Source organism: Somniosus microcephalus, chromosome 11 (genome assembly GCF_052327205.1).
Source record: "Somniosus microcephalus isolate GS21.2 chromosome 11, FLI_Smic_1.0, whole genome shotgun sequence".
In the NCBI taxonomy this organism is placed as follows: Eukaryota; Metazoa; Chordata; class Chondrichthyes; order Squaliformes; family Somniosidae; genus Somniosus; species Somniosus microcephalus.
Window position 1 is genome coordinate 133,639,205 of NC_140997.1, and position 24,127 is coordinate 133,663,331.

The 24,127-nt window shown below is 47.5% G+C and overlaps 1 protein-coding gene across 2 annotated transcripts in view; it reads left to right on the plus strand.

Annotated features, from left to right (window-relative positions):
• The window catches only part of dcaf1 (ddb1 and cul4 associated factor 1), an 83,016-nt gene that overhangs the window by 53,198 nt on the left and 5,691 nt on the right, over positions 1–24,127 (plus strand). For both annotated transcript variants that reach the window (XM_086001280.1, XM_086001281.1), the window contains 8 exons: positions 5,421–5,619; positions 7,200–7,282; positions 8,400–8,484; positions 10,609–10,842; positions 13,057–13,150; positions 17,173–17,277; positions 20,431–20,504; positions 22,734–22,838. In XM_086001280.1, the coding sequence (XP_085857406.1) occupies positions 5,421–5,619; positions 7,200–7,282; positions 8,400–8,484; positions 10,609–10,842; positions 13,057–13,150; positions 17,173–17,277; positions 20,431–20,504; positions 22,734–22,838 (979 nt within the window). The remainder of the gene's footprint in view (positions 1–5,420; positions 5,620–7,199; positions 7,283–8,399; positions 8,485–10,608; positions 10,843–13,056; positions 13,151–17,172; positions 17,278–20,430; positions 20,505–22,733; positions 22,839–24,127) is intronic.

Below are 24,127 nucleotides of genomic sequence, written 5' to 3' on the forward strand. Positions count from 1 at the left end.
GTATGCTTGCTGTCTGGGTGAGATACCAGATAGCAACCAGTACCCATGGAACCGTAGTACTGTGTGGAGTGGGGTCAGCAGATTAAAAAAATAACTGGGTGTAACACTCCAATGCTAATCGTGCTTTTTTTCTTAGTTCAGCAACATAATGTGTGTGGAATTGTAGCACAGACCAATGCCCTGCTACGCTCTTGCAGCTGTGTGGGACATTCCTGCCCTAATTTTACTTTCCAAAAGGCATGGTTTACACAGACTGACAGATCTCCTGCCTCTGCTGTGTGCTCAGAGTCCAGGGATTTCTCCACCCACCTTGGTTTCCAGACTTTGCCACTTCCAATTGCCAGGTAAACGAGAATCCAATCTCCCCTTTCCCCGCCCCCCCCCCCAACCACCTCCATTTTGCTTCAAATGAGGAGCCCATGTTCACTTCACTAGCTTCAGTTCCCACTGCACCATGCCTAGGTCTATGTCTCAGATTACCCATGAGCTACACAGCAAGACATATGAAAATTGCACACACCCACCATTCTGCTTTACTGGAATGCTAATGATAACACTTAAAAGTCAACCACATGAGACTGGAGTCGCATGTAGGTCAGACTGGGATGGGGTTGGAGGTTCTCTTCCCTGAAGGACATTAGTGAATTTTCACGATAATCCAGTAGCTTTTCCTGGTCATTTTCTTGCACAAGCCCACAAATGACCAGAGGTATTGAATTCAATCTCATGATTTGCCATGGTGGGATTTGAACTTTCAGTCACTGGATTGCTAGTCTGGTAACTATGGCACCACTGTATCCTGTAGCCTGGAGTTTTAGACCTGCAATATTTTAACGCTGACTGTAGCCCATTCGTTTAAAATAAAGCTGATCGGAAAATCCAGGTTAGTGCGACCATGTAGGAGGGGGCATCACAGCCTGGCCTAATCCTGGCCAGATTATATCCAAAACTTCTCTTCATCTCTTCTCCCTATATGCCAGTGGATTCAACATCAACTTTTTACCTCTGGGACCTGGATTCAGATCCAGCCCTGTCATCTCTCTGCTGACTGTAAAAGTACAAAATAAAATGAATTTGAGCAATCTTAATCCAGTTCCTAGTGGGCTTGGAGTCATGGCACAAAATTGCCTCTAATTGGGTAACAGCTTCCCTCTGTGCCTCTCTTGGCATCCTATGAAGGGCCCATCGAGGCACTCATCGCTGCCGCCTTACGAGCAGCAACCCCAATTGTCACCAGACTGATACCTGGGATGGCAGGAATGACGTATGAGAAGAGATTGGGTCGATTAGGCTTATATTCGCTAGAGTTTAGAAGAATGAGAGGGGATCTCATTGAAACTTATAAAATTCTAACAGGACTAGACAGATTAGATGCAGGAAGGATGTTCCCAATAGCGGGGGAGTCCAGAACCAGGGCTCAGAGTCTAAGGATAAGGGGTAAGCCATTTAGGACTGAGATGAGGAGGAATTTCTTCACCCAGAGAGTGGTGAACCTGTGGAATTCTCTACCACAGAAGGCAGTTGAGGCCAATTCATTAAATATATTCAAGAAGGAGTTAGATATATTTCTTAAGGCTAAAGGGCTCAAGGGATATGGGGAGAAAGCAGGGACAGGGTACTGAATTTGGATGATCAGCCATGACCTCATTAAATGGCAGAACAGGCTCGAGGGGCCAAATGGCCTACTCCTCCTATTTTCTATGTTTCTATGTCCCATCCTACTCTCTCGCCGACCTTCTCTCCCAGTGCGCCTACAGGTGGCAAATCTTGCCAATCTCCTCCCCATCCAACTCATCTTCCCACCCCCCCAGCGCTGACCCTGTGGATGCGGGCAGTGGGGCAGCCATCACCGACCCCTCTCCGCATCTCCCTACAGAATGTCCGTTCACTTGCGAACAAGGCCCTTGCCATCCATGAGCTTATCGTGGATGACTGCATCGATATCATGGCCCTGACGGAAACTTGGTTGAGGGGTGATGACCCCTTACCCTTAAATGAAGCCTCCCCGCCTGGCTATACCTTCCACCACTTGCCCCACTCAGACTGCCGTGGTGGCGGTGTGGCTCTCATCACCAAATCACACCTTGGTCTGTCCCCCTATTCCTCTGGCAGTTTCTCCTCCTCTGAGCATCTCACCTTATTCCACCCCTCTCACCTCTCATTTAAAATACTTGTTCTCTACTGTCCACCCAAGTACCATAAAAATTTTATTACTGAGATATCTTCACTGTTCTCCTCCCTCAGCCTCTGCACCGAACGACTTCTCATCCTCGGTGATTTCAACCTCCATCTCAATTCATCATGCTGTTTCTCCTCTGAGTTCACTCGCCTCCTATCCTCCCTTAATCTCTCCCTCCATGTAAACTCCCAACCCATATTCACGGCCACCCCCTCAACCTTGCCATCTCTCGTGGCCTCGCTACTCCCATCGTGTCAATTGCAGATAAGGCCATCTCTGATTATTTCCTTGTATCGCTTCCCGCCCCCACTGCCCCAACCCTACTTCCTTCTGTGTCCTGGAAAAAACTCTCTCCCAACTCTCTTACACTTATGAAATCCCAACTGTCCAGCCTCTGGCCCTCCATTCACCATGATATTTCTGCAGCTACCGATCTGCTCAACCACACCCTCACCACTATCTTTGATGCCCTAGTCCCTACTAAAACAATTACCCTCTCCTCTTCACTCCCTTAATTCCAAGGAACGCAGGCTCGAACGGATATGGCGGACAACTGATTTAGCCATTCACCGCCAGATCTGGCTGGACCACATAAAGCACTATCGGTTGCTGCTCTCGTCTGCCAAAATTGCTCACTATTCCAGAATCATTCTGGGATGCAAAGATAAACCCCGGCTCCTATTCTCTACTGCTAACCGTCTTCTTAAACCCCTGTCTCCTCCACCATCGCCTCTGATAACAAATGTGAGGAGCTCATGGACGTCTTTGCCTCTATGATTGGGACCATCCGTTCAACTGTCTCTGCCAGTTGTCTTCTGTCCACTGGGCCAAACTTCCTCTAAGGTACCCCCTGCCCTAGCCCTGAACTCGCATCTTTCTCCAGTTTCTTGCCGATTTCCCTTCATGAGCTCTCTGCGCTCATCTTGTCTATGAGACCCACCTCCTGCTCCCTCGACCCTATCCCCACCAAACTGCTGACCACCCAATTTCCTTTTCTGGCTCCCATGTGAACTGATACTGTTAATGGTTTTGTCATCTTAGGTACTGTCCCCCTCTCTCTCAAATCTGCTGTCATCACCTCTCTCCTCCTCAAAAAAACCAAACCTTGATCCCTCCGTCGCTGCAAACTACCGCCCCATCTCCAACCTCCCTTTCCTCTCAAGTCCTTGAACGTGGTGTTGCCTCCCAAATCCGTGCCCATCTTTCGTGCAATTCCATGTTTGAATCCCTCCAATCAGGTTTCCGCCCTTGCCACAGTACCAAAGCGGCTCTCATCAAAGTCACAAATGACATCCTTTGTGACTGTGGTCTTTCTTGACTTGTCTGCAGCCTTTGACACGGTTGACCTCTCCAACGCCTCTCCACCGTCATCCAGCTGGGTAGGACTGCACTCGCCTTGTTCCATTCTTATCTATCTAATCGTAACCAGAGAATCACCTGCAATGGCTTCTCTTCCCACCCCCGCATCGTTACCTCTGGTGTCCCCCAAGGATTTGTCCTTGGCCCCCTCCTAAATCTCATCTACATACTGCCCCTTGGCGACATCATCCGAAAACACAGCATCGCCCAGCTCTACCTCACCACCACTTCCCTCGACCCCTCCACGGTCTCTAAATTGTCAGACTGCTTGTCCGACATACAGTTCTGGATGAGCAAATTAAATATTGGGAAAACCGAAGCCATTGTTTTCGGTCCTTGCCACAAACTCCATTCCCTAGCCACCAACTCCATCCCTCTCCCTAACATCTGTCCGAGGCTGAACCACACTGTTCGCAACCTTGGTGTCATATTTGACCCTGAAATGAGCACCCGACCACATCTGCAGCTTAACAAAGACTGCCTACTTCCACCTCCATAACATCGCCCGTCTCCGCCCTTGCTTCAGCTCATCCGCTGCTGAAACCCTCATCCATGCCTTTGTTACCTCTGGACTTGACTATTCCAACGCACTCCTGGCTGGCCTTCCACATTCCACCCTACGTAAACTTGAGGTCATCCTAAACTCGGCTGTCCGTGTCCTAACTCGCACCAAGTCCCGTTCACCTATCGCCTCTGTGCTCGCTGACCTACATTGGCTCCCGGTTAAGCAGCGCCTTGATTTCAAAATTCTCATCCTTGTTTTCAAATCTCTCCATGGCCTCGCCCCTCCCTATCCCTGTAATCTCCTTCAGCCCCACAACCCCCCCCCCGAGATATCTGCGCTCCTCTAATTCTGCCCCCTTGAGCATCCCTGATTATAATCGCTCAACCTTTGGTGGCCGTGCCTTCTGTTGCCTAGGCCCTAAGCTCTGGAATTCCCTGCCAAAACCTGTCTGCCTCGCTACACCTCTTTCCTCCTTTAAGATGCTCCTTAAAACCTACCTCTTTGACCAAATTTTTGGTCACCTGCCCTAATTTATCCTTATGTGGCTCGGTGTCAAATTTTTTTGTCTTCCAATACTCCTGTGCAGTGCCTTGGGACGTTTTACTACGTTAAAGGCGCTATATAAATACAAGTTGTTGTTGTTGCTGTGGCCCCCTCTGAGCAAGATTACATGATGGCTGGTATTGAAAATGGGGAAAGTGTCACTGGTGCATGAGGGGGTGTTTCCTAGGGTTGGAGCTGAGGTGGTGTCGAGGGAATTTTACTCTGTCCTTAAGTGTGCTGTACCTGCCCTGGGAGTATTTGATGGGGACGTGTAGAGGGAGCTTTACTCTGTGTCTAACTTTTGCAGTCCCTGCCCTGAGAGTGTTTGGGACAGTATAGAGGGAGCTTTACTCAGTATGTAACCCCTGTTGTATCTGACCTGGGAGTACTTGATTGGGCAGCGTAGACAGAGCTTTACAGTGCATATGTTAGACCTGACTTAGATGTACAGTGCTGGCACTGGATGTATGAAATGGGAAGTGTTTCATTCCTAGCAGTAACATTTCTCACCTTGATGAACACAACGTTCCTCAACTAATACCACCAAAAGCACAGGTGAGCTGCTGTTTCGTCCTGTTTGTGGTCTCTTGGTATACACAAAACACAACAGTGACTGCACTTGAAGAAAATTAATGTGCACTACTTGAGGGGTCCGGCACAAACTGACACGGTGTAATAAATGACATTTATTTTTATATAAATACATATTGATTCCAAGCCTGTTCTCACTGATACTGAAATAAGTGTTACTGCAGCATAACCTCATCACTGTTTAAGTATTCATACTACAACAAAGAACTTGATTTCTGTATCCCGCTCATTTTCTTGTTACAGGTTCCGACCCATTTCAGTGTTCAGAGAATCCGATGAGGAAGGCAGTGGGTTTACATGCTGTGCTTTCTCTGCCCGGGAGCGCTTTCTGATGCTGGGGACGTGTACTGGAGAACTCAAGCTCTACAACTTATTCAGCGGCCAAGAGGAAGCCACATATGCCTGCCATAACTCCGCCATTACGCACCTAGAGCCATCCAAGGTAAGTGACATATTATCAGGCTCCGTCCTTGCTATGGTGGGGGGGTATATAAACTTCTTGTAAAGAAAGACTTACACTTGCACAGCATCTTTCGTGACCTCCAGGACGTCCCAAAGTGCTTTACAGCCAATTAATTACTTTTGAAGTGTAAATGCACGGCAACCAATTTACACACAGCAAGATCCCACAAACAGCAACGTGATAATGATCAGATCATCTGTTTTTTTAGTGATGTTGGGTAAGGGATAATTGGCCAGGTCACCGGGGATAACGCCCCTGCTCTTCAAAATATTCCCACAGGATCTTTTATGTCCACCTGATAGGGCAGACAAGGCCTCAGTTTAACATCTCATCCGAAAGGTAGCACCTCTGACCATGCAGCACTCCCTCAGTACTGCATTGGAGTGTCGGCCTATATTTTTATGCCCAAGCCCCTGGAGAAGAAACCAATTGTCTGCTCCCCAATGGCTCAGTGGGTTTAGCCAGAGTGTAGCTGAGCCATGCAAAGCAGAAGATCCCTAGTTCAATCTCCAGTCTGTGCTGAATTATCTGATCTGAGTCGGGTGGTAGTAGTATAGGTAGCCTAGGGTTCCCGCTCCTGAACGCTATTCAGCGAGTCCTATGGGAAACGGCAATGACCCCCTCGGCCGCATGCCCTAACGGACGGTTGCTGTCTCGGCTCCGATCTGCAGGATGTCCACTTTTGGTAGGATACAGGAGGGTGACCAGCATCTGTCATGCCAAACCCCAGCAGGAATATCTGCCTTCAGGACAGGCTGGGGTAAGCCACAGCAAGTGATTGTGGTACTGGGAATGGTTTATAGAATCTTTCACAGTGTGAAGGCCTTGGTGACAGTCTTCAGGCTACTCCTCGATTTTTATGCTTTCACCTTTCAAAGACCACGATTAGCTGTAGATTGATTTTCGGGTTGGCTTATTCCGTTTGATTTTCTCTTTTCTCCTCCCTTGCAGCCACTTCCCAAAACATTTGTTTCTAACCCACTGTCAGCACATTGTTGTGCACTGTCTCTCTTGGTTTCCTGCCAGGTCTGCTGTATAATCAGCCTGGGATTTATCCTCGGACTTCCCTCACTGTGTTGAGGTACCTCCCTGAATTGTCCGGCCAAGACTGGAAACCTACTGTTGGGGAAATCACAGCTACAGGCCTATGCTCTGCTCCTGGTGATGTGTCTGTGCTCTCTCCAATGTACCAGTCATGGGGCTGGTCTAAAGGTGGAAAGATGAGGGGCAGGGGTGGGTGGCAGAGGCAGACTCCAGGAAAATCAATGAAGAACGAACATATATTTCCAAAGCGCCTTTCACAACCTCAGGATGTCCCAAAGTGCTTCACAGCCAATGAAGTAATTTTTGAAGTGTAGTCACTGTTGTTATGTAGGAAACACAGCAGCCAATTTGCACACAGCAGGTTCCCACAAACAGCAGTGAGATAATGACTAGATAATGTTTAGTGATGTTGGTTGAGGGATTGTGTACCAGTAGCCATCAATCCGTTATTACTTCATGTGCTGTCAGACCTGATATTTAATCCTTTTGTAATTTCTGTGCATGTGCCCTTGCAGGATGGGTCCTTGTTGTTGACATCAGCAAGTTGGGGCCAGCCCCTCTCTGCTCTCTGGGGAATGAAGTCTGTCTTCGACATGAAGTAAGTGAAGATGATTTTCACAAGCGTGACGATTATCGGTGCCAGAGGTGAAAGGACTGTGTTGTCCAGTAGCCCTAGCCTGCCAGATGTATCCTTTCAGGCGAGGTTTTTGAGACTTTCATTAGCCTGACTTATAGTAGAATAGTACAAAGGGACAGGTGTACTGCATGAACGAATCACTGCTCCTCAGCAAATGTTTGTCCAACAGGATTTGCGATTGCACTCATTGTTTAATCTAGAATTCACTGTATTACAGGACACTGGCATGTGGAGAATAATCCCAACCCTGAATTTTCAAACGACAAATGGATTATTGTTGGTACCATATCAAACTGTTTCGTGCTCACTTAATGCCCACACATCAACTTCCAGTAGGCATTGTTGGATAGCCATCAGGAGTGAGAACTTTGGCTGATTGTCCCCTCCCTAGCCCAGGGACATTGAGGCCAGTTGTAGTGTCTCTATACAAATCTTAAACTTTTTTGTTTTAGATAAATATGGAAGATGTCTTTATTTTATCCTAAGACAAGGTCTGGATGTTTAAACGTGTGTTTGAAAATGCCAGTTGACTTCCTGTGTTCACATGAAAATAGGCCAGATGGGAGTGTCTTTGATGGCTCAGTGCAATAGGCTTTATTCACAGCATCCATTTCAAAGATGGCATTTGCCAGCATGTGATGCATCAGAGGCGCTGGCATGTACCAGCGTGTCGCGAAGAGGTGCTGGCATGTACCAGCGTGTCGCGAAGAGGTGCTGGCATGTACCAGCGTGTCGCGAAGAGGTGCTGGCATGTACCAGCGTGTCGTGAAGAGGTGCTGGCATGTACCAGCGTGTGATGTTTGAAGTAGTTCAATTCCCTGCTTCACTTGAGTGTGAATGTGTTGCTGCTAGGATACCCAGCCTGAGGACTAATGGGGGAATTACTCGGGTAAAAGTAAAGACATATGTATGTGTTGTGCTGGAAAGAGGAACTATTTTTGTCCTGAGGAGACGTACCATGGATCTTGGTGAGAGCTCCAAACGGGCTTGATCTGCACACGACCTGGCGCATATGTCTGAATGTTTGCTTTGGATGTGTGCTGCTGGAAGTAACTTCGCACTGGTTCCAATGTTTCAGGCACTCTTTCACAGACGATCACTATGTGGAGTTCAGTAAACTCTCTCAGGACAGAGTCATCGGGACAAAGGAGGAAGTGGCTCATGTGAGTAGTTTGGCCGCGGCCTGTGTGTAACAGTGAATGGAATAATTGAATGGCATTTGAACCCGCTAATGCCCCAGTGAGTAAAGGCACCAGCCTCTATACTAGTAATCTGTGCAGCTCAGACGATCTCTAGTGTGTGCTAAGTTAGCTGATCTAACCCTTGCCGAGGAAGGAGACTAAATCAGCCATGGTTCCCACTGCTGCCCACTATCCAGTGACTCCTGCTGGAAGGTGCACTGTGTGAACTGAAGCCATGTCTTTGGTCCTCACTATAAATTCTGAACCCTCGCCACCAATTCCATCTCCTCCCCGGCCAATGTCATGGGCTGAATCAAACTGTTCGTAATCTCTGCATTCTATTCAATGCAGTATTTTCTCTATTATAAAGACTGCCCACTTCCATGTCACCCACAACATTACCCGTCTCCACCCCTGCCTCAGCCCATCTGCTGCTGAAACCCTTATCCATGCCCTTGTCACCTACAGACTCGACTATTCCAATGCGCTCTCAGTCGGCATCCCATCCTCCACCCTCTGTAAACATCTGCTCATCCAAAACTCCACTGCCCAGACCCTATCCCCCACCAAGTCACACCCCCATCCACATCCATGGGGCTGTGGTGGAAAGGGTGGACAGCTTTAAGTTCCTCGGAGTCCACATCACGGAAGACCTCTCCTGGTCCCTCAATACCTCCTCTCTGGTGAAGAAGGCCCAGCAGCACCTATATTTCCTAAGGAGGCTGAAGGGATGTAACCTGTCACCCCTGATCCTCTCTAACTTTTACCGCTGCACAATAGAGAGCATCCTGACGAACTGTATCACAGTATGGTATGGCAGCTGTAGCTACTATGACCGGAAAGCCCTGCAGCGGGTAGTCAAAACTGCCCAACGCATTACCGGCACCCGGCTACCGACCATAGAGCACATATACCAGAAACGCTGTTTACGGAGGTCACGGACCATCATCGAAGACCCTACCCACCCCAGCCACAGTCTGTTCGCCCTCCTGCCATCTGGGAGACGCTACAGATGCATTCGCACCCGTACGACCAGATTTAGGAACAGCTTCTTTCCCAGGGCTGTCATCCTACTGAACTCCACAAATAAACTCTAAAGCCTGCACATCTGCCAATGCACTTTATTATGTTTATGTTAATGTATTACAAACCAAATGAATGTTGAATGTTTAAATGTCTTAATCTAAATGTACACTCTCGGGAGCCGCAAGCCTACATTTCGTTGTACTGCACTTGTGCACTAACAATGACAATAAAGTTGATTATTATGATTATGATGATTATTATGTCCTGCTCGTCGATCACTTCTGCCCTTGCTTAACCTGCGTTGGCTCCCAGTCCTCAGACACCTCCAATTTCAATCCTTTTGTGACCTTGGCCCCTTCTATCTCTGTACCTTCCTCCAGGTCTACAACCCTGCCCCCAAACTCTCTGCTCCTCTGACTCTGGCCTCTTGTGCATCCCCCCACTCCCTTTGCCCCACTGTTAGTGGCTGTGCCTTCAGCCACCTGGGCCCCATATTCTGACATTTCCTCCATAGACCCCTTCTCCTCTTCATCTCCCTCTCTTTTAAGACCCTGCTTAAAACCCAACTCTTTGATCAACTTTTGGTTATCCCTTCTAATCTCTCCTCCTTTGGCTCTGCATCCATTTCTATCCCTTGCGTTTGAGAAATTCCATGGGACGTTTTTGTACATTAAAGGCGCTGTATAAACAGTCAGGTTATGGCATTTGGGCATGTAAGTTTCATCAGAACTCTCAATCCAGTTCCTAGTGCGCATAGATCTGCAGCACAAAACTAATGCATCATTAAATTTAGCAAACTCACTCAGAAACCCATAGGATAGTTGTGGGAAATGGGAAAAAATGTCACACTGTTGCAGTAAGGGGTGTTCATCTGATATTGAGATTGAGGCATGTTGTTAGGGCAAAGTAGAGGAAAATTTTCTCTCAATGTGATGTCCCTGATGAGGGGTGCTTCATACCTGACATTAAATGCTCAAATTGCAAAGTGTTCCATTCTCCAGCACCAACATCCCTCACCTTGACCACACAACGTACACACACAATCATTAAAAAAAAAAAAGTTTTTTTTTCTGTCCATAGATATACGATATCCAGACTGGCCAAAACCTCCTCACTCTCTACAACCCTGACCTAGCCAACAACTACAAGCGGAACTGTGCAACCTTTAACCCCACAGATGATTTGGTGTTAAACGACGGCGTGTTGTGGGACGTGCGTTCAACACAGGCCATTCACAAGTTTGATAAGTTCAACATGAATATCAGTGGAGTGTTCCATCCGAACGGGCTGGAAGTCATCATCAATACAGAGATTGTATCCTTCAGTCACACGAAGCAGTGCACTAGGGCCGAGGATGTTGTATAACACAAATGGTCATTTACTTAAATAAATTTGAAGTGATTTTTGGGGGAGGGATGGGGAATCTCTTTCTCCCTATCCTGAAGATGTAGATTTTTAACTGGGGTACAGTTCCAGGGACACCCCAACAAACTGTTTCTGTGCACAGGCCACCCCCCCAAAATTTTCTCCCGCATTCTCTACTGACTGCTCACTTGCATGTCAGACTTGGCTCAGTTGGTAGCACTCTTGCCTCTGAGTCAGAAGGTCGTGGGTTCAAGCCCCACTCCAGAGACTTGAGCACAAAATCCAGCTGACACTCCAGTGCAGTACTGAGGAAGTGCTGCGCTGTCGGAGGTGCCATCTTTCGGATGCGTGTTAAACCGAGGCCCCCGCACAGGTGGATGTAAAAGATCCCACGGCACTATTCAAAGAAGAGCTGGGGAGTTTGCGTGTATCTTGGTTTTATTGGTCCTATCCGGTAGGAGTCATTGTAAATTATACTTTTGTTTGCACTGATAGAAGGGAGTACATTAATCTGCCTTCCAGCACTGGGGGGGTGCGGGGGACATCATCTTTGTTATTTTGCTTTTAAGTTGTGGGTGACACTGGCAAGGCAGTATTCATTGCCCAACCCTGATTGCCCTCAGGACATTAAGATCAACCACAAAGCGTGCAAAACATCACATGTAGGCCAGACCAGGTAGAGGTGGCAGGTTCCCTTTGTAACCCAGTTGGGCTTTTACATACCACCAGACTTATTCATGAGCTATCATCCCCTTTAAATTAAGCTGCTGTTAGATACGCTGCGTTTCAGATGGGCTTTATTTAACATATTGGTCCCAATACACTTTGGAAAATTGCACTTAATCCACTACACTTCAGTGTTGTGCGATGCACTTAATTCATCACAAATTGCACCACCCACTAACCATCAAGAGTACTTCACCCCAGTGTAATACAGCCCCAAATGCTTTTTACACACAACCAGAGTTTGAATGGATAAACCCTGTAATCACATTTTGCTGCTTTGTTTTTAATGCAGACTGAGTACTTGCCTTGCACTTCACTGAAATCTTGTTGACAACGCTGGAAGGCAGGATTATGTAGAATTACAATCATAGGATGATGGACTTTGAGTTCATTTAAGAGGAAGAGAAGGCCCTGCTGTAAATTGAAACCATTGAGCTGCAGTACTCGGTAGTCTGGATTATGAATCTTGTTTTGCACCAGTGTTGGGTCCATTTGAACCAGCAGTTTCTTGGTGTTTTTACATTGAGAGGACAGTGCACCCGCAGCAATCCATGATGGTTCCTCTGTCCCTGGTCTCTATTGAGACTTGGAGCCCAGTGCCTTGCACTGCCTTGGACTAACGTCGTTGGGATCCAGGGTCAGGAATAATGGTGAGGGGAATGCCACCCAGACACCACCAATATGAAAACCCTTTTGGTATAAGCTGGGTTCAGAAAGAAACGTCTTTTTATTAAATTTCAAGCAAAACTAAAACCGAGTAAGACAAAAAGCAAAATACTGCGGATGCTGGAAATCTGAAATAAAAACAGAAAATGCTGGAAATGCTCGGCAGGTCAGGCAGCATCTATGGAAAAAAGAAGGTAGGGTCGTTTCAAGTCAATGGCCATTCGCCAGGTAATAGGTCATCGACCTGAAACGTTACTCCAATGTTCCTCTCTCCACAGATGATGCCGGACCTGCCGAGCATTTCCAGAATTTTGTTCTTATTTAAAACCTACTACGTTTTTTTTTTAAATAGATGAAAACTTTTTTACCTCATTTGTTTTGAGAATCGTGCAAAGCGAATGATCGAGCAGGTTTACCTGTTACTGTAGCTGTGCGTGGCATTTCCTGGAGAGCACGTTGATGGCATTGCTGTCGGGTAGTTCGAGTGGCCATGGGGTGCGGTGATTAGGCAGGCGCAAGTGCATGGGCTTTCCTGAGAGTATTGTTTGGTCGGCAGTCTGAATCCCTCTGTGCAGAGATGTGCTGTAGGGTTGCTTTGGGGGAGGGGAACCTCCAAATACTTCCTCCGTTCTAGGTGGATGCTGTACATCGCGCACGCTTGAGTGGCATACGCCTGAATGTGCTTAATCCTCATGTTGCTGACGTTTTTAAACATTGCGTTCGTGATCCAACAATGTCGAAGTGGGTTCCTTAACAAAGGCTGTCTTTCAGTGGGACCTGCGGACATTCCACCTCCTGCACATGGTCCCAGCATTAGACCAATGTCGCATTGTCTTCAACAACACAGGCACGGTCATCTACGGAGGTAAGAGCCTCGGTGGGGAGGAGTGAAGCTTTATTCAAATTGGTGGAGATCATTTATAAAACATATCGGCTCTGTGTTTTGGAGGGCGAAAAATTAAACCTTTTCAGTCTGAATGCCTGTTTGCCATCTGATTAAATAAATCATAATCTGGCAGATGCTCAGCATTGTGTTTTGTTGACGAGTCTTTTCAGTGCAACAGAGTTTCGTGTCAAAAAAAGAAATTTGGATCGTTAATGAACCCACTTATCACTGCAGTGTTTCACTCCCAAATTCCTTGGGTCTCAGTGCTCCCTCCTCCATGGCCACAAACTGAATGTCTGCTTTAGATCGAAGGGGAAGAGAACTGGTGGGGGCTCACTGACACGCACACATTTTTGTAAAGGGACTGACCCAGGTAACTTTCTCTTTCAACCCCCCCCTGCTGGGGTAAGGTTTTTCAGGCACTAGATACTCTCCAAAGCCTCTGTCAAGTGGTTATCCCTAATGTGTGAACCTAGACCGTGAGCGTCAGCAGGCATTTCGACTGAGGGGCTCGCTTGGCCTGACCCGGCATCCATTAACATATGTTTATCACCAGGAAAGTGATCAGGTACAGGTACCCTGGCTTTTTTTTTTGTCCTCGCTCCCTCCTCTTTCCTCTCTTTTTCCACCCCCCTCCAACAACAAAAACAAAATCACATCCCTACAGTTGTCTTCAATTATATCAGCTAGCTAAATACGGCTCAGGAATGGAACCTGGGAATTCCAGGTCTTTGGCTCAATACCAGACTGGGCAGTGCATTTACACATTGAGCCAATTGGGAGCCCGTGGTGTGGGTACAACTTGACGTTGAGCCTGTTCAAGAGCGATTTGTGTTCATGCGTCTGCTTGACTCTAGGCAGCACTTTTCCCGCTGTGGCAATGTTGTGTGTTCAAGTCCCACTCAAAAGACTTGAGCTCATCGTGGAAGCATAAGAATTAGGAGCAGGAGTAGGCCATACAGCCCCTCGAGCCTTTTCTGCCATTCAATAAGATCATGGCTGATCTTCAACCTCAACTCCACTTTCCTACCCTATCCCCATATCCCTTGATTCCTCTAGAGTCCAAAAATCTATCAATCTCGGCTTTGAATATTCTCAACAGCTGAGCATCCACAGCCCTTTGGGGTTGAGAATTCCAAAGATTCACAGCCCTCTGAATGAAGAAATTGCTCCTCATCTCAGTCTTAAAAGGCCGACCCCTTATCCTGAGACTATGCCTCCTAGTTCTAGACTCTCCAGCCAGGGGAAACAACCTCTCAGCATTTATCCTGTCAATCCCACTCAAAATCTTATAGAAACATAGAAGATAGGAGCAGGAGTAGGCCATTCGGCCCCTCGAGCCTGCTCCGCCATTCAATGAGATCGTGGCTGATCATCCAAATTCAGTACCCTGTCCCTGCCTTCTCCCCATATCCCTTGATCCCTTTAGCCTTAAGAAATATATCCAACTCCTTCTTGAATATATTTAATGAGTTGGCCTCCACTGCCTTCTGTGATAGAGAATTCCACAGGTTCACCACTCTCTGGGTGAAGAAATTCCTCCTCATCTCAGTCCTAAATGGCTTACCCCTTATCCTTAGACTATGACCCCTAGTTCTGGACTCCCCAGCCATCGGGAACATCCTTCCTGCATCTAGTCTGTCCAGGCCTGAGAGAATTTTATAGGTTTCGATGAGATCCCCTCTCAATCTTCTAAACTCCAGTGAGTACAAGCCCAATCGACACAATCTCTCCTTGTACGTCATCCCTGCCATCCCAGGTATCAGTCTGGTGAATCTTCGCTGCACTCCTTCCGTGGCAAGAACCTCCGATAAGGTGATCAAAACTGCACACAAAACACTTGATGCGGTCTCACCAAGGCCCTGTACAACTGCAGCAAGACATCCTTGTTCCTGTACTCGAACCCTCTTGCTACGAAGGCCAACATACCATTTGCCTTCTTAACCGCCTGCTGCACCTGCATGCTTACCTTCAGCGACTGGTGCACAAGAACACCCAGGTCTCTTTGCACTTCCCCTTCTCCCAATCTATTGCCATTCAAATAATCTGCCTTCCTGTTTTTGCCACCAAAGTGGATAACCTCACACTTATCCACATTATAGTGCATTTGCCATGTTTCTGCCCAATCACCCAACCTGTCCAAATCGTACTGGAGTTTCACAACATCCTCCTCACAGCATACCCTCCCACCCAGCTTTGTGTCGTCTGCAAATTTGGAGATACTACATCCAATTCCCTCGTCCATGTTTCTCATTCTTCTAAACTCCAGAGTGTATAGGCCCAATCTACTCCATCTCTCCTCATAGGAAAACCCTCTCATCCCAGGGATCGATCTAGTGAGCCTTCATTGCACTGCCTCTAAGGCAGATATATCCTTCCTTAGATAAGGAGACCAAAACTGTGCACAGTACTCCAGGTGTGGTCTCACCAAAGCCCTCTACAATTGTAGCAAGACTTCCTTACTCTGTAGTGTAGGTCAACACTCCAGCGCAGGACTGAGGGAGTGCTGCATGTGTTGGAGGTACTGTCATTCAGATGAGATATCAAACCAATTCCCATCACTTGGTTCAAATTGATGTTCAAGGTGGATGTTTTGGACTGGAGCAGTAGGTTGTAGGCTGATTTAGATCAGTTTGGGGAGTGGGTCCATTTGGCAGATATCCTTCAGCGTGGGCAAGTGCAGTGCAGTGTGTTGTGAATTTGGGTTTGGAAGCCATGCAGAGGTATGTATTAACAGTTAGTGCTCGAGAGAAAGACCTGGGACCAACCGTCTGCAATTGATAACATTAAAGGTTCACAAGCAGTGTGAAGCGGCTGTAGGGAGACCGGTAGGCTTTTAGGTTGTATTAAGACCACCGAATATAAAACCTCACACATACTTCTGCTATAAAAAATCTTAGATTTGTCTGTACTTGGAGCATTTTGTTTAGATTTGATTGACGACTCCCAGTCAAGAATGTCAAGCCCCTGGTCCATAGCGGAGCAACCAGAATGATACTTGGACTAAAGAATCTTAGTTACCATATACAAATCTTTGAAGGTGGCAGGACAAGTTGAGAAGGCTGCTTAAAAAAAGCCTATGAGATCCTTGGCTTTATTAATAGAGGCACAGAGTACAAAAGCAAGGAAGTTATGCTAAACCTTTATAAATCACTGGTTCGGCCTCAGCTGGAGTATTGTGTTCAATTCTGGGCACCACACTTTAGGAAGGATGTCGAGGCCTTGGAGAGGGTGCAAATGAGATTTACTAGAATGGAACCAGGGATGAGGGGCATCAGTTTTGTGGAGAAACTGGGATTGTTCTTAGAGCAGAGAAGGTTACGGGGAGGTTTAATAGAGGTGTTCAAAATCATGAGCAGTTTTGATTAGAGTAAATAAGGAGAAACTATTTCCACTTGTAGGAGGATTGATGATCATAAGACACAGATTTAAGATATCTTGCAAAAGAACCAGAGGGGAGATGAGACATTATTTTAGGCAAAGAGTTGTTATGATCTGGAATGCATTATCTGAAAGGGTGGTGGAAGCAGATTCAATAGTAACTTTCAAAAGGAAATTGGGTAAATACTTGAAAAAGAAAAATGTGCAGGGCGATGGGGAAAGAGCAGGGGAGTGGGACTAATTGGAGAGCTCTTTCAAAGAGGCAGCACAGGCACGATGGTGCGAATGGCCTCCTGTGCTGTGAGATTCTATGACCAGGATAGGCTCCCAAGTGTTGGGGTTATTTACTTTGGACAAACAAGGTTTTTAAAATGATGAAAGAATTGGATTGGGTTCAATGGGATAGGTTATTTGAGATGGTGCGGGATAGTAGAACTATCCCAGTAAACTCCCAGTAAACATCCATGCTATTTTAGGGATCTTGTGCACAAACTGACTGCTACATTTGCTGACGTAACAGTCATTTCATTGCAAAGTACTGTAATGTGTGAAATGCTTTGAGATTTGGCATGAGGCTATGTGAATGTGAGTCCTTTATCTGATCCCATTTTGTGTTCCAGCTATGCTGCAGGCAGACGATGAAGATGATTTGATAGAAGTGCGGATGAAAAGCCCCTTTGGATCCTCTTTCAGGACCTTTGATGCTACTGATTACAAACCAATAGGTGAGACAGCTCAGTAGCAGCTTCAGATTGCTTCCTGTGGAGACCTGTTTAATTTCCTGTTGCTGGTTACTAACTTGCCTGATCAGTATTGTGCAAGGTGCATGGTTACGCCCGGGGTCGTTTGATGTTGCTACCAGCTTGTTTGTGTTATCCTTGAAGTGTCAGTTCCCTGACTTTGCTACTTCAACCCATCCACCGGCGTCTTTTCCTTGGTGCACCTTGGTTCTGAGTCCCCTGCTGATGCACCACTTACATTAGTGCCGGCCTCCAAAGATGGCGCTGTAATATTAGCGAGGCTGGGCTGTAATATCAGCGGAGCTGGGCTGGGCTGTAATATGTGAGGAGATGTATATGTTTCCAGGAGTCAGCATGAATGCCCCACCACGGTGTGGTTTCATTCCCCGCCTCCAGAGCCAAGCGCGCCAAATGGCAAATTAAGTGGCTGCTGGCGGCACATCACTCAGGCTAGGGAGGGAAAGAGGTGAGGCCAGAAGTGTGGGAAATGGGACTGACACAGTTGACTGCCCCCTCAATCACAGTGGAGGGCAAGCAACAACAACTTGTATTTATATAGCACCTTTAACGTAGTAAAAGGTCCCAAGGCGCTGCACAGGAGTATTTTAAGACAAAAAAATTGGGCACCGAACCACATAAGGATAAATTAGGGCAGGTGTCAAAGAGGTAGGTTTTAAAGAGCGTCTTAAAGGAGGAAAGAAAGGTAGTGAGGCGGAGAGCTTTAGGCAGGGAATTCCAGAGCTTAGGGCCTAAGCAACAGACGGCACGGCCACCAATGGTTGAGCGATTATAATCAGAGATGCTCAGGAGGCCAAAATTAGAGGCGCGCAGATATCTCGGGGTGGGGGGGGGGGCGGGTTGTGGGGCTGAAGGAGATTACAGAGATAGGGAGGGGCGAGGCCATGGAGGGATTTGAAAGCAAGGATGAGAATTTTGAAATTGAGGCGCTGCTTAGCCGGGAGCCAATGTAGGTCAGCGAGCACAGGTGTGATGGGCGAAAAGGACTTAGTGCGAGTTAGGACACGGGCAGCTGAGTTTTGGATCACCTCAAGTTTACATAGGGTGGCATGTGGGAGGCCAGCCAGGAGTGCGTTGGAATAGTCAAGTCTAGAGATAACAAAGGCATGGATGAGGGTTTCAGCAGCGGATGAGCTGAGGCAAGGGTGGAGACGGGCGATGTTACGGAGGTGGAAATAGGCAGTCTTTGTTAAGCTGCGGATATGTGGTCGGAAACTCATTTCGGGGTCAAATATGACACCAAGGTTGCGAACAGTGTGGTTCAGCCTCGGACAGGTGTTAGGGAGAGGGATGGAGTCAGTGGCTAGGGAACGGAGTTTGTGGCGGGGACCGGAAACCATGGCTTCGGTCTTCCCAATATTTAATTGGAGAAAATTTTTGCTTAACCAACCCTTGGTTGAGAAAGAAAAAGAAGCACTTGTATGGAAGGCGGCATCATCTGAACAAATGCAACGGAGACGGAGAAACTGGGAGAATGAAATAAAGTCCTCACAGGAAGCGGGGTGGGAGGATGTGTAATCTAGGTATTTGTGGGAGTCGGTGGGCTTACAGTAGATATTGGTCGACAGCCTATCTCCAGAAATGGAGACCGAAGTCGAGGATGGGAAAGGAAGAGTTGGAGATGGACCATGTGAAGGCGAGGGAAGGGTGGAAAGTGGAAGCAAAGTTGATGACGTTTTCCAGTTCGGGGCGAGGGCAGGAAGCGGCACCAATACAGTCATCAATGTACCTAAAAAAAAAATTTTTTTTAAGAGGTGAGAGAGGGCACCCGAGTAGGACTGGAACAAAGAATGTTCCACGTATCCCACGAAAAGACAGGCATAGCTAGGACCCATATGGGTTCCCATTGCGATGCCTTTTATTTATTTAAAGGAAGTGAGTGGAGTTAAAGGAGAAGTTGCTCAATGTGAGAACAAGTTCAGCCGGGCGGAGGAGGGTGGTGGATGGGAACTGGTTGGCTCTCCGTTCAGGGAAGAAGCGGAGAGCTCGCAGGCTGTCCTGGTGGGAGATGGACTGAACAATGTTGTGGAGCTACTTGCACTGGAATATGAAGCACTCAGTTACTCCGTATATGTGGCACTGTGTGACCACTTATTCTACCAGTTGACTGCCGACGATTTTCTAGTACTGAAAGAGCTCTGCTTTCCTCTGTGATCACAAGTTTATTGAGTGTCGTTCAGTAACACTTCATTTATTTCAGACTCCTGTTCAGTTTTGTTGCATTAGTTGGAGGATGATCACTGCTTTTTGTACTCGTCGAGGTGAGGGTGAGGAATGGAACACATTCCCATTTCAGGCACCCAGAGTCGACAGGAAGCACCCCCCCGGTCAGGTGCGGTATAGTTAGTTATATAGTAAAGCTTGTTTCAGCCCCAACCTCAGAAGACTGCTCCCTACTGCAGCACTCTGACATTCCCACACCAGGAATCCTGTGTCCTTTTGAGGTTGCGAATTTAGTGCTGGCTTGCAGGCAGCTTTGTGCTATGTGCCCATGCTCACTAGGAGCATGAGTTGAACTCATTCTCCACAGGACCTTTGCCAATCAGAGGAAGCTTTCATGCCACCAGTCTGGGCTGGATTGGAGCCCATAACCCAGAAGTGAGGTCCCCCAATCTGAATTTTTGTCACACCTTTATGAAGTGTGGCTGAGCATTTATTTTGTTTTGTTATGGACGCTCGATGTGTTTACATCCTAACGGACAAACAAATGATGCTGGGCTCTTCCAGCAAATTGCTAGTACTGAGCAGATTGCAGTTTCCCCTCCCAAATTTGTGACCACCTCCATTTAAAACAAATAATCAAATTCATTGGAACACTTTAACCGACATTTCCAGGCCAATTTCACACCAGTCTGGGCTGGGGTGATGGGAGGAGAACAAACTGCAGCCATTCCATCAAGATAAAGCCTGCAGACTGGCTTTAACTTTCCACAATTAATGATGATGAGGTAACGTGTTACATAAGACGTAGGAGCAGGAGTAGGTCATTTGGCCCCTCGAGCCTGTTCTGCCATTCAATAAGCTCATGGCTGAACTGATCTTGGCCTCAACTTGTTTTTGTGATAATTTACAGCAAAGCCGTATTTGAAATTTTCTGTCTTTCAAACCTTATTTTTAAAGCAACGCTTGACGTGAAGAGGAACATTTTCGATCTGTGCACAGACACGAAGGACTGCTATCTGGCTGTGATTGAGGTAGGCCCACTGTACAGTGTGCAGAACTTGTTAACACTCAAACTATCTTTTCTGGTGGGGGAGATAATTTTCTTCAATATATTTTCCCTGCTGAAAGAAGGGCACCAATTGTTGTCTAGTATCTTGACGAAGATGGGCCATGTCATGTGTGAGTGTTAACAGATCATGGAGGACAGTACAGTGAAGCCTGACAACACGTGCCTTTCCAGCCGGAGTCACTAAATAGCAATTCAGGAGTGGGATCCCTGGCTGATTCTCCCAGCTTCCTCATCCCGGCTCAAGAGTTGCTGAGGCTAGTTACAATGCCCCAAGTTCTGTCCAAATAATTCATCACAGGCTGGGGATCAAACATGGGACCTTAATGCTACACTAAATCACTTGGGAACTCGCCAGTGACTTTCAGCCTTTGAGTGGGCAATTTGGGATGGGTTAGGATCTCTGTTGTATGCTATCTGTCTGTAGACACTAACTCGTTACCTAACCAGACTTATTAAATGTTCTCTCTTTGGAACGAGGGACTGCTCAAAACAATCTGTGTCCCATTTACACCTCAGTGATGTTCCCTCCAACATAGACATCTGCTTATTTTCTTGGTTTTGCACATTGTGGTGAGGAGCTTCAATGCTGGATGAGACTTTTCTCATATTTTGCACCTGTCATCAGCATCAAGTATAGGCCAGGCTAGAACTCCCGAGCCTAGTGTAGGCCTGTCTAGAACTCCCGGGCCTCGTGTAGGCCGGGCAGGAACTCCCGGGCCTGGTATAGGCCAGGCTAGAACTCACGGGCCTGGTGTAGGCCCGTCTAGAACTCCCGGGCCTGGTGTAGGCCCGTCTGGAACTACCGGGCCTGGTGTAGGCCGGGCTGGCACCCCCGGGCCTGGTGTAGGCCGGGCTGGCACCCCCGGGCCTGGTGTAGGCCGGGCTGGCACCCCCGGGCCTGGTGTAGGCCGGGCTGGCACCCCCGGGCCTGGTGTAGGCCGGGCTGGCACCCCCGGGCCTGGTGTAGGCCGGGCTGGCACCCCCGGGCCTGGTGTAGGCCGGGCTGGCACCCCCGGGCCTGGTGTAGGCCGGGCTGGCACCCCCGGGCCTGGTGTAGGCCAGGCTGGCACCCCCGGGCCTCCACAGCAATTTATCTTTACCCCAACCTGTCAAGAATAACCCCCTTCCTCACCAATGTGTTATTTACATTTTCCTGCTAACCCTTCTGATCTCTGAGTGAAACTGATATCAGAGACTTATTCCCATGAGAAACTTGGTTGAGTCTGCCCAAACACATTTCACCTGGGACCTTTCCAGCTATCCCGATGAAAGGGCTTTTGACTGCATCAGTCTGGGCTGAACTCAGACCCAGTGCTTGGAGACGAAAGTGCAGTGATAAAATTGACTGCCTCCCAGAGTGCTGGGTTTCTGCTTCGCATGTTGAAAATTGTCACCATCGTGCATTAGCTGGTTCCAGAAAGTTTTTGATCTTTGCGAGTCAGATGACCTCTGTTGTGGGGGGGGCTATAGTTAGATTCGAGAAGATTCTAGTTTCTGCTCATTGTCCAGTGACTTCTGCTGAAAAATGCAAGTGGTTGGACATCTGCTAAGGACAGAATTGGGCTCAACTGTGCCATCTTCCATGGTGGAATAGACTGCTGACCCGTGTGGCCCAGGGTGACATATGAAGAATGGCCACTTGGGCAAGCTGTGGGTGATCAGAGCCTGTGGAGTTAAACCTCATGCAGGCTCAAGAGAGGAAACTGGCAAAACAACAAACAATTCTCATCCTTGTGTTCAGATCCATCCAGGGTCTCGCCCCTTCCTATTTCTGTAACCTCCTCCAGCCCTACAACCGCCTGAGATCTCTGCGCTCCTCCGACTCTTGCCTCTTGCGCATTCCTGCTTTCCTTCGCCCCACCATTGGCGGGCATGGCTTCAGCCGTCTATGCCCTAAACTCTGGAATTCCCTCCCTAAAACTCTCTACCTTTCTCTCCTCCATTAAGATGCTCCTTAAAACCTTCCTTTTTGACCAACTTTTGGTCACCTGTCTTAATATCTCCTTATGTGGCTTGGTGTCAATAATACTCCTATGAAGCGCCTTGGGATGTTTTACCACATTAAAAGCACTATATAAATACAAGTTATTAAAGCCGCCTTTTAGGTTTTATTTCAAGCCGTGCTGGTATTCCTGCACACCAGTGTTATGTGATGCTGCTCGGTATATTAATGCTCCACAATGTGTTGCAGAACCAAGGTAGCAGCATGGATGCTCTGTCAATGGACACTGTCTGCAGGTTGTACGAAGTGGGTCGTCAGCGGCTGGCTGAAGAAGAGGATGAAGAGGAGGATCAGGTCTGTACCGTGTTGATTGATTCACGCACGTTTAATTTTAGTTGTGTATGTTAAGTTTTTTAGCGGTGCGATTGTCAGCCGGTGTTACCCAGTTGGTCTGAGGCTGCGGTCAAGAGTGAGCTGCTGACAAAAAAACAACATTTTAACCTTTAACCCTCGGTCCTGATGAGTTGACTACATCATTAAGTTGTCCTGTCAGGCGTGTGGGCTGGTTGTAGCCTAACATCAGTCAGGGTTTTCATGTCTGGGATCTATCTGATCATTCTGATGCGACCTGGTCCAGCAAGGGGTGGGGTGGGTTAAATGGTGTTTTTTCATCGCGGATCCACGATTCTGCTGGCGGGGTACGGCAGCCCTTTTAAACAATGTAAGCACAGGGAGCTGGCTCGTGGTTAGCACTCTTCCTCCCCATCCAAGCTGAGCAAGCCCCAGAGCAAGAGTGCCCAGACTCCTGACTGGCCAAAAAGAACAGCCGCTAGGCCATCAGGGACTGATTTTAAAGTTCTGTGGGTCCTAACTATGCAGAGAAGTAGGATAAAGGATGTGCAGCAGAAGTGAAGGAGTATTCGTTTAAGTATTAAAGGAAGAGAGAATGGGAGGGAAAGCAAAGATGAAGAGCAGAAATAACATTAGTTTTCCAATTCAAATGTTTTAATAATACAAAGTTAATATCACAGTAATAAAGCTACCCCTGATCTTTTGAGTTGCTGTTTACTGTAATGTTAAGGTTTGTTTCAGTGCCAGACTGTGAGCTGAATTCTCTCCAGTGGTCTTTAGAATGTTAAGAGGGCTGTGGAATGTAACTTCAAGATATGGGCAATTGGGTTCTTGGGTCAGTAGGCAAGCTTCCCTGCCCAGCGACAGCCCTTCACTTGGTAAACATTCTGTCCAGAGTTTTACTTAGCCATGCAGACCAAACTGACATTGAGTGGACTAGGCCTATATTCTCTAGAGTTTAGAAGAATGAGAGGTGATCTCATTGAAACATACAAAATTCTTACAGGGCTTGACGGGGTAGATGCAGGGAGGATGTTCCCCCTGGCTGGGGAGTCTAGAACCAGGGGTCACAGTCTCAGAATAAGGGGTCAGCCATTTAGGACTGAGATGAGGAGAAATTTCTTCACTCGGAGGGTGGTGAATCTTTGGAATTCTCTACCCCAGAGGGCTGTGGAGGCTCAGTCGTTGAGTATATTCAAGGCAGATCGATAAATTTTTGAATATTAAGGGAATCAAGGGATATGGGGATCGTGCTGGAAAGTGGAGATGAGGTAGAAGATCAGCCATGATCT